General features: G+C 41.8%; 1 protein-coding gene across 1 annotated transcript; it reads left to right on the top strand.

Moving 5' to 3' along the window:
- The first annotated feature begins 6,872 nt into the window (after positions 1-6,872).
- LOC135557142 (uncharacterized) lies at positions 6,873-8,353 on the top strand. The gene is made up of 4 exons (XM_064990354.1): positions 6,873-6,943; positions 7,086-7,570; positions 7,679-8,047; positions 8,182-8,353. Exons 1-4 carry the CDS (start codon positions 6,873-6,875, stop codon positions 8,346-8,348), a joined length of 1,092 nt encoding a protein of 363 aa, XP_064846426.1. The 3' UTR covers positions 8,349-8,353.
- The last annotated feature ends 3,202 nt before the right edge of the window (positions 8,354-11,555 follow it).

The following is an 11,555-nucleotide window of genomic DNA, read 5'->3' as shown; positions in this document are numbered from 1 at the left end:
CAGGCTGTAAGAAAACAAAATGAGGAAAAAGTTAAGGGGTATGAACACTTTCTGAAGGCACTGTATATCTGCAAGAAAGTGATAAATGAGCGACTCAAGGGGGTCATTTATACATTGCCTTGTTTAAAAAAATAGCTATCATGCTATAATCGGCATAGTTTCTCAGACCAAATCTTAATTCTGGTATAAACAAAGCAATCTGATCATACTCCAGTAAAATACACGCTACAGGGAATGCAAAAAAAATTTGCTTCTGCAAAGCACATATACATTGTCCAATCAACATCCACACATTGATTTCATTCTTCGGGTCTTTATTCAAACACAAACACACTTGGAATAAAATGCTATTTTGGTGTCTTGTTGCAGGTTGTGCAATGTTCAAAAGTGTGAGAGATTAGCATCAATGTGTGTGGGGTCAAGTTTGGACGGTCGGACCATGGACAGCAGCGATATCGGCATAGCGATATCTGTCTTTCAGCACCACAAGACAGTAGACATCGGCCACCTCATGTGAAGTTGGAACTGGGGAAATTCCATGTAATGAGAAACGAGGTCGAGGAGGCAAAAAGACTGAAGGAGAAGACACCCACAGGAACTCTATGCTAAACTGTTCTGCCACATTCATTTCAAATGTTACATCTTTCAATTTGAAAATAATAGGGAATACACAATAATTGAAACAGACTTATCAAACTACACTGTACAGCTTTAGTGTGTATGTGCAATATTTATTTTATTTAACCTTTATTTAACCTCTTTTTCAAGAGCGTCCTGGCCAAGATAGGCAGCACCAAGTCATTACAAAAATTACAGACAAACAACATGAAAAACTACAAGTAATATAGTAAAAACCATAGAATTCACAAGAGTAAAACAAAACCAAAAACAGCAAATTAAAAACATTGACAAGTCAGGGAATCAGTCTTAAGATCATTCATCAGTGATTTAAAAATACCAATAAAAATACCAATCAAGTTCTTCCAGTTTAAAAGTATTTTGTAAGGCGTTCCAAGACGATGGCGCAGAGTACATAAAAGCCCTTTTACAAAATTCAGTTTGGACATTTGGAACAGTTAGCAGGATAAAGTCCAGCGAACGAAGAGAGTACCCACCACATTTCTGAACAATAGAAATGCCCAAATAAAAAGTTAGTAAACCCAAAATGGCTATGTAAATAAAAGTATACCAGTGACTGAGCCTACAAGTGACTAGAGAAGGCCAGCCAACCCTGTTATACAAAGTGCAGTGGTGCGTAAGGGTTTTGCAGTTTAAAATAAATCTCAAAGTGCCATGGTAAAGGCTGTCAATTGATCTCAAAAACTGAGTGGAAGCATTCATATATAAAATATCCCCATAGTCTAGTAACGGCATAAATGTAGCTGGTACTAGCCTCCTTCTGGCTTCAAAAGAAAAACAGGCCTTATTCCTAAAATAAAATCCCAATTTCAGCTTCAATTATTTTGTAAGTTGTTGAATATGCAATTTAAAAGAGAAGCCGTCATCAATTAAAATTCCAAGATAGTTATATGAGGTTACAACCTCAATGCCCTTGCCCTGACAGGTAGTAATAGGTGAAAGGTCTATTTCTTGCATTAGAAAACACCATTAGTTTAGTTTTGTCAGTATTGAGGATAAGGTATGTTGAACAGTATAAAAAGCAGTTGACAAGTTCTGGGAAGCTTTTGTAAGAGACGAGGCACAACAGTAAATAACAGTATCATCAGCATAAAAATGAAGTTGTGCATTGTGGACATTATTTTCTAAATCATTTATATATATATAGTGAATAAGAGAGGACCAAGTACAGATCCTTGGGGCACACCATTAAAGACAGACAATTTAACAGACATAAGCCCATCAAATTGAGTGTACTGAGTTCTATCAGACAGATAGTTAGCAAACCATGCAACTGCATGCTCTGAAAGAGAAAGACCTTCACTCAACAATCTCTGCCTTAGTATAGCATGATCAACTGTATCAAACGCCTTAGAGAGATCAATAAAAAGTGAGACACGGTGCTGTTTTTTGTCAAGGGCTTCAGTGATATCATTTAAAACCTTCATGGCTGCTGTAATTGAGTTAGTACATAAAAACTCTTTTAGCTGTTCACTCACAAGGGTTTCAAGTATTTTCACCAGGGGTGACAGCTTTGAGATTGGCCTATAATTATTTAAAAGAGTTGGATCTCTCCCTTTTCAAAGTGGTAGGACAAATTCTGATTTCCAGATCTTTGGAATTTCACTACATTCCAGGGCTAGATTGAAAAGATATGTAAGTGGTTCAGCTATGAAATCAGCTGCCAGATTTAAAAAGCAGGGATCCAAAATATCAGGACCTGCAGGCTTTCTCTGATCTAAGGATTTCTGGGCATTATGTACCACCTGCACTGAGAATGGCAAAAAGCTAAAAGCTTGACCAGCTCTCACTGGTTCATCCACACAGGGTTGTACAGAGACAGAGAACACTGAATCAAACAGCCTACCAGATGATACAAAGTGCTCATTGAAACAATTCAGTTTTGTCATATTCAGCAACAGAGTCCTTCAAAACACATGACGGTAATTCATTAACATTACTGTTACCAGACATAGACTTAATAGCCTTCCAAAACTTTCTAGGGTCTGTAACGATTGTCGCCGGGAGAAGGAGAAGAGGACCAAGGTACAGCGTGGTAAGTATTCATAATACTTTTAATAAATACGAATACTTGAACAAAAAACAACAACACGACAAACGAATAGTTCTGCAAGGTGCAATTCACACAAAACAGAAAACAACTAACCACAACCCATAGTGGGAAAACAGGCTGCCTCAGTATGATTCTCAATCAGAGACAACGATTGACAGCTGCCTCTGATTGGGAACCATACCAGGACAAACACATAGAAATCTAACACACAGAACAAAACATAGAATGCCCTCCCCAACTCACGCTCTGACCAAACTAAAATAGAGACATAAAAAAAGGAACTAAGGTCAGGACGTGACAGGGTCATTCAGGTTATCAGTGGTAACAGACATAAAATATTCAGATTTGGCCTTCCTGAGAAGAAAAGAACACTTGTTTCATAACTGCCTAAAAATAAACCAATCAGTATCAGAACATGATTTCCTTGCTTTAGCCCAGGCTAGATTACGGTTGTGAATAATACAAGACAGCTCAGAAGAAAACCATGGATTAACCCGCCCTTTAACCCTGAACCTGCAGAATGGGGCATGTTTGTTTACTATTTGGAAAAAACCATCGTGAAAGAATTTCCAGGCAGTTTTCACATCAGGGACAAACAATCTGCTCCAGTCAAAATAAAACAAATCATGAAAGAAAGCCTGCTCATGAAATCACTTCAAATTTCTCTTACGAATAAAACGTGGGTTTGTTCTAGGAACCTTAACAGCAACAACAGCACAATGGTCACTTAAATCATAACAAAAAACACCAACCGCAGAATAATTATGTGGAACATTTCTAAATATCAAATAAAACAAGGTAGATTGATCTGGGCATTTAAGATTTGGGCAAGTGGGTGAGTTAATCAACTGGGTAGGATTCATAGAATTACAAAACATTTTTAAATCATCAGACACCGGCTTTAACCAACACCAGTTGAGATCACCAATCATGATCATTTCACTGTAAAGAAATTTAGACATAAGGTGTGTCAAAGAAGAAAATGCATCACCAAGAACACAGGGGGTCTATAACAGTTATAGAGAGACCTTTTGAAACCTCAATATTCGAAGCAAGAAATTCCAACTGTTTACATACAGCTTCAGACTTTGCCACACTTACAGGGAATTTAGTTTTTACAAATATAGCCACACCCACATCTTTCTTAACCCGATCAGTGCGATAAACATTGTAACCACAAAAATAGACTTGCTGAGCCAGGTTTCAGAAAACACAATTACATCAGCATCAGTTGATTTAGCCCAAATCCTAACCCCTTCAATTTTTGACTGCGTACATTTAAATGAAAAATACCAAAACCAGATCTTGATTTAAAATCAGAGAGGGTTTGGAGACATTGCATATCAGGGCCAGGGTTAGGTTGCACGTTACCTGATATCAACAAAAGAAGAATAACTAGGCACCTCGGTTTAATAACCTTGCACGGCTTATCTTTTTTAAGAGACCTACTGCAAGCGATATCGACAAGTGAGTTTCCAGACAATACAAAACAGTCATTTAAAACCATTCGACCTTGGTAGTGACACAAATTCGTACTGTTCACATCATGCCACAAATACATCGGCAATTGGACGAGTGGACCGAGTGAAAAAGAGCGAGTTCCTGCAGACAAAATGTCTAATGGACGGGAGAGCACATTGTCAGATGTACTCACCCAGCGACAATGTTCGTTTTCTCCGGAGTTCAGTAAAGTCAGTGCACAAAGCAACACCACGAAAATGGCCATTTTCTCTGACAAATGTAAAAAAATAGAGACCAAAGGACGGAAGGGGAGAGAAGGACAGCTGTATGTATGAGTCTGAATGTGAGTATTTGCGCGTGTGAGTAGATTTGGTGTTGAGGTCGTAGGTACAACTGTAAGCAATTCCGTTCTCAAATGTCTGTTTAATGTGAGAAACAAAATGAAAAACACATGTTAGACCATTACAATGCGGACTGTCATGCATTTTTACTATTACCAACAAGACAACGAAGTGATACGTGTCATGGAGACTTATAACGGATACTTTCCTAACACCAAAAGTTCCCACGCTGAGCGATATTGTTTACTACACTATTATGCATACAATCCAAGTCATACGTTTATTGTCATTCATACTCTTATTTTTAACCGAATATCTTTGCAAAGGTGTTCCTTGTTTAAATTCAGAGCTTGGAAATATTGTAATAATGTGCTTAAGAGGACTGACATTCAAGGCGCACAACAGGATAACACAACAACCACATTTTCAATTGACAATCATTGCTTTAAATGGATGTGGTCGATAGATTTGTATAGGTGTAGCAGTGTGATGTTGTTCCCCTAGATTATGCACCAAATTGCACACAAGGACCAATTCAAATCGGCCAGGTCAAGAGGGGATGTTAATAATTTGATAGTAATACTAATAATTCAGTGTATTTAAAAAAAAATTAATTACAGCGGCAAAGCTAAAGTGTACAAACACTTTTTCATATCAATATTGTAAATACATGTGATTGTAAAAGTTTTGTATATTTTGGTTTGGCCCATCGCGGGTTAAATGTATTTCCGTACCACCTTATTGTTCTCTTTTGCCTGCCCTTCGGTTTGAAAGGTATGTTGTCCTTGGCTCCGAAATTGTTCAATATAAAACCGTGGTAATGTTACACAATGTACTGTTATGCTACCATAAGTTTGTTACAATGTGGATAATATAAAGATGTATGTTATCAAGGTTCACAAAGCTCGCTAACTAGGGTATCTATTGTAACTTGTGAGTACTTGGGACAGTGTTTGAGTGAGTGTCCATGTGCTTGCGCAGGTGCCTGAGAGCTAGGACTGCGCCAAGGGTTAACATAATGTGTGTCGTCTCTTCGTGTGCAGGGCAAATAAAACATTATTCAACTAGCAGACCTCCAGTTGTGGCAGCGTCCTAATTTAAAGTACACAACGCAGAACGAACCACTTAACATATGCATATATAAATAATGTATTTAACTTGTAAGGCCAGTTTGGATTAGTTGGTCTAAGCAACATGCACCTGGATAATCGCGTCATGAATCGGGACGGGCTCCTACATCCTCATATACACATTATGACATAATAAAGAGTTTAATCGTTCACGAAATAAAGACATAAGCATACCCATTTATACAGGTTCTACACATTCCATTTCTCCATGGCAATAGAATGTAAACATTCTATTTTGCGCCAAACATCGCCTACAACTCCATTCTAAGTGCAGCATATTGGACGACTCCACAGTCATTGATCATTCGCGACTTTAAGTCAGTCCTGCTATCTCTAGAGCATCCCGTATATCTATAGCGCTGCATTTCTTCCCCATTTTACCATGGATAGGGTTTGGTGCATTCCGGAGTTCACTTATGGTCCCACAAAGGTAATCTTAGGAGAAATTCATTTTAGCATACTGTAAATGCCTGTGCATAATGTGCATAACAAAGCATCATTATTTTCATTATCTTCAAAGGAATTCTGTAGAACCAGCCTTTATTTTCAGACTCTGCAGGCCTGCTGGGAGGAAACATATTACAATAAACAGGTAAGATTCATCCCACAAAAACATAAACAACAGAAAGAGAGTTGTATTTCAAGACAGTTTAGAGAAGGTGGTCATAAGAGTTCTTAATATCACTTGCAAATTGTGAGGCATGTGCAGTTGTGAAATGTTGCGTGAGGCCCTTCTGAAAGCACATGATATGGTATTTCGTGGCACGGTCTCACACCTTACCTCATCTTGCAGAAGAAGCTCATGGTCCACTATCTGCTGCTCCAAAGTCAAGGCCAGGTCCCGCCCCATGTCAACACAGAGCACATAAGCAACTGGCTGGTGTCTCAGGGCAAAAAATCCCTTAGGGAGAGGTGAGTACCACATCAGCACTCACCTTCACTGCCATTCCCTGCAAACGGCAGGACTCCAGGAGGTGTGGGTAAAATAAACAACAGAAAAATCAGAAGCCAGGAAAGTTGAATTGCTCTGTGTTTTATTTGAAGGGTGTGGAAGGAAACACTGGAGGAGGGAAACGACCTCGCTCGGCTGGTAAGAGTATGAGAGTTAAAGATATACTACAAGTTAGTGAGCTCTTTACTAGCCTTTCAACAAGGAGTTAGCACAGCAGAATAGATCTGTTGTGAAATTACACTAATGGGACTTCCTGTTTCATACTGCAGGCCTGGGAAGTAAACACTTGCCTAAAAATGATGGACATAGAGCACGAGGCTTCCTGCAAGCTCCGCCGCTCCATGCATCCCACCTCGCCAGCTGACATGTGAGTTCCATGAACTGCCCTGCATATGACTTGATCCATTTATCTACATATCTGGAACTACGCAGAAACAGACTAAGACAGTGTTCTATGTGAGCACATTGCACATCGTTTAGCTTTGTCTTCTCCTTTTTGATGATTTCAGCGATCCAAAGGTCCACAGCACTGTGGAAAGAGCTGTGAGGAGCATTCTGGGTGAGCAGTCCAATGATCCCCGTAGCAACCTGCTCAGCCCATCTCAGGTGGTGGTGGAGGTGGTGCCCAGGCTCCTCCTGGCCCTGTGGCTTCAGCCAGAGGAAGGCCATTCAGAGCACCCAATCCTAATAAGCGGGATGGCCATGGGCATGGTGGCGGCCGTAGTGGAGAAGCTCTCCAGCATGTTAAAGGACCCTTCCCCTCACATCCCTTTCTCCCGGGCAGCTGCTTATGACTCTGTGCGGTCGATCCTCGGGAGAATCAGTCAGTCCTTCTCCACCGATGACATGCAGAGCCCTTTTTATATGAGCTCTGTTTGTGCCTTTGTGGCGGATGAGGTGCAGAGCTGCTTCCAGCCCCCTGCAGCCACCCTACCAGTCCCCCCTGTCCTCGCGGTGGCCGTTTCCACCACACTACCAGCTGACATCCAAACAGGTGAGTAGCAATGATAGAGAGCACTCTGACAGACGCCTGTTCTGATGACATCTTGGTGCCTTGTAGTAGAAGAACTCATCAGGATTGTTGTTGTCACCCATAACACAGACCCGGCTTGCTCCCACCTGGAGGTTGTGGACATCACCCGTAAGACAGAGGCAGATCCGGCTTCTTCCCACCTGGAGGATGTAGACATCACCTCTAACACAGAGGCAGACCCGGGTTCTTCCCACCTGAATGTTGTGGACATCACCTCTAACACAGAGGCAGATCCGGCTTCTTCCCACCTGAATGTTGTGGACATCAACTCTAATACAGAGGCAGACCCGGCTTCTTCCCACCTGAATGTGGTGGACATCACCCCTAATACAGAGGCAGAGCCCATCTCTTCCCTCTTGGAGGTTGTGGACGTCACACCTGAAGAAAGGACTCTCACGATGGCTGTCTCCGCCACTCTGCCAGCTGACATCCAAGCAGGTGAGTAACACTTAGAGAGCACTCTGACAGGTGTCGTTTGTCATGACGTCTTAGCAGAACCTTTCAACTGGCCAGTGTTAAGAAGCTACGGTTTGCATTTGTTTACATTCTGTTCCTCTTTTTTCCCTTTCCAGGGGAAGTTGCTGTGGTCATCTCGGATGTCACCCCACACGTCACCAAGGACGTGACACTGGATGTTCCATGCAAAGCTAGGAAAGGGGCAGTCCGGCGATTATTTTGCAGGCTTTGGAGGGCAGTGTGCTGCTGCGCCTGCCACAAGGAAGAGGAGGAACAATATTAATTATTCATCAGACCTTCAGAAATGGGATGGAACCATAGACCATTAAATAATTAATTAAATTATAATTGGACTCAATTCTGCTTTTCTTCTGTTTACTACTTAATTTCAGAAGATTTCTATAAACTTTCACTTTGCAAGTGTGGAGTAGGTTGTGTAAATAAGTGGGAAACATCCCAATTTTAATGCTTTTAATAATTTACTTGTACATTTAAAAACAAATGTATTATTTGACAACAACAAAACAGGAGACTCAACTGGTGTGGGCCATCTCCAAGGAGACAGCCAGGCTTAGTCCAGAGGGCATCCCCTAATGTGCCACCAAAGTGCAGTCCATCACTTGGATCCAAGTAAGACGTAAATACTACTGAAATAGTAGTCGAGTAGACTTTTCTTCACTTATTCCATTTGGCCTTAACATGTATTCTCTCTCTGTCAGCGTGTGGCTGGCAGGGTGACCCACCATGCGTCTCACCTCCGCCATGAGACGTCTGTGGACGTGATGCTTAGCTGCTACCAGGTAAATAAACAATTTCCTATGTAAATAGACTAGACATTACTGAGCATTTTTGCATTAGATTTGGTGTGTTTTCTAATAACGTGTGTGTGGTAAACAGGTGTGTTGTGTGTGTTTTGAGCAGCAGACTGATGTCTCAGTGGTGTACGCCACTCTCGACATGGGGCTGGACGGGCTTCTCTCCTCTTCAGCGTGGTCGGAGGCTGCCTCCTTCTCTACGCCCACCACTCAGCAGTTCACTGGCCCAGAGCCTGAGGGCCACAACTGGTATGAGGTCAGACGTTACACACACATACTATTGACTAGGAGCATTAAGATCCTTCCATTGACCGATTTTTTTGTTATGTCATTGGTCACTGATTTTGAATGCTTGGTTTGTTGTCGTAGGGCTGGGAGGAGGACCTGCTGCCTGAGGAGAGGGAGGTTCCTCTGCTAAGGTGAGTTCCTCTAAATGTCTGTGTAGTCTGGGCTTGTCAGATGCTGAAGGATAGTGGTCATAATGCTGTTATCCCCCATTGACTCTAATGGTTGACATGCTCCATTCCCTCCCTTTCACAGCCTCTACCGTACCACCAAGAGAGTGGAGGACATCGCCCTGAGGCTCGTCTCCCTGCGCCAGGCCTTCACTGTGAGTAGACCCACTTTTCTTTTTCTCTCTGTGACTTCTTGTTCTGTCTCCTAGAGGAAGATGTCTCACCCTAACTCTTCCCTCTTTCCTAGACCCTGCTTGGTTCCACCCTGAGCAGGAACCATCTGTTTGTGGCGGGAAAGGTCCTCCTGGGCGCTTTGGTTCAGGCCAACCACATGGTAACTCACTAACTCATTCTCTTTCAAGGGAATTAGAGCATCCCTGAGGGGAAATGTGTTCTGTTCACTAAGATGCTCTTTTCTTTGTCATAGGACAAGGCCAAATTCATCCGTACCTATAACGACTTTGTGGACTACCTGAGTGACCCCTCCAAGCGGAATGACATTGAGAGGGAGCTGGCTGAGGCAAAGGTGAGTTCATTAACTCTTTCAAGTCTCACTGAGTTCTTCCACATGCATGTCTTTTATACATCACAGTAGCTGATCTATATGAAATCATTCCTATTTTCTCCAAATGTGTTTTCTTATCCTAGATCCATCATGTGAACATGATAGATGTCCTCTTTGAGCTGGTGCTGTTTGGGTTGATGACAGCTCAGAAGTCCCTGATGGTGGTAAGTAGCATCTCACTGGTACATGTTTTGATCTCTCTCTATTAGCAGTTCCACTTAAATGCCTCTTCTCTTCTCTCCTCTTTTCTCCTCCTTTGTTTCCTTTAGCACCCTGGTTGGTTCGTGGAGCGTCTGTACGCTCTCCTGTACTCCTTCCTGCCCACTGCTGCTAACATGGAGCCAGAGGCTGACAGATACCTGCTGCTTCTCAATGTAAGAGTCAAGAGGTTACTTCCTGTTTCAATGCCATTTTACCAGGTTTCAATGCCATTTTAGGGGGAGTATTTCTAATTGTCTCTCTCTTCTTGATAAGCTAGTAACTCAGAGCCATTTTCTATGTGTTGTGTGGTGTTCTTTTCAGGGTGGGCTGATGGCTCTGCTAGATGACATGTTTGGCCAGCAGCTGGCCTGGTACTTTAACGCAGAGTCTCTGGTCACTGAGCTCTCCAGCCTCCTGGAGTACCACTTGGAGAACCTCATGGCCAGCATGTAGTCCTACTGCAGGGACCATACTCCTTTCTCCTTCTCTCTCTCTTTTGAAGGAATTGAGGTCTTGAAGTGCTTTGTTGAACCCTGATTAGTTAACCACATTAATTTAATGCATTCTCTTGTTTTCTCTCCCCACAGGATTCTTGTGACACTTTGCCACCCAACAGGGATCTAGACACCAATGCACTACATTACTTTGCACTGAATTTGACATTTTTAAATAAAATAAGTTGTAGTTCAAAAACATTTTTGTTTCCGTCTTTTCATCTATTTGATTTTATGACCATTTCCTCTTCCTAGAGGTATAATGCTAATATTAGATTATTACATGAACAATGATGCTTTATTATCTGCATATGGAAATAAAAAACAAGGTTTAGTTGATTTACAGATACTACAGGCCCACACTTATATGGTTTTGTACTGTGATTTGTGATACTGTACTATTTAAAAACATGTAGGACAAAATACACTGAGTGCACAAAACATTAGGAACATCTTCTTAATATTGAGTTGCACACCCTTTTTCCCTCAGAACAGCCTCATTTCGTCTGGGCATGGACTCTACAAGCTGCCCTAAGTGTTCCACAAGGATGCTGCCCATGTTGTGTCAAGTTGGCTGGACGTCCTTTGGGTGGAGGACCATTCTTGATACACATGGGAAATGGTTGAGCATGAAAAAAACAGCAGTGTTGCAGTGCTTGACACACTTAACCCGGTGCGCCTGGCACCTACTACCATACCCCGTTCAAAGGCAGTTAAATCTTTTCTCTTGCCAAATCACCCTCTGAATGACACACACAATCCATGTCTCAATTTTCTCAAGATTTTAAAATATTTCTTTAACTCCCCTTCATCTACTCTGACTGAAGTGGATTCAACAAGTGACATCAATAAAGGGTCATAGCTTTCACTTGGTCAGTCTATGTCATGGAAAGAGCAGGTGTCCTCAATGTTTTGTATTATCAGTATGTGTAGTAAACTGGTACAGTATGAAGTATACCA

The sequence above is a fragment of the Oncorhynchus masou genome, chromosome 16 (assembly GCF_036934945.1).
Source record: "Oncorhynchus masou masou isolate Uvic2021 chromosome 16, UVic_Omas_1.1, whole genome shotgun sequence".
Classification (NCBI taxonomy): Eukaryota; Metazoa; Chordata; class Actinopteri; order Salmoniformes; family Salmonidae; genus Oncorhynchus; species Oncorhynchus masou.
The sequence above is the reverse complement of the archived record's forward strand: the minus strand, read 5'-3'. Positions and strand labels throughout refer to the sequence as shown.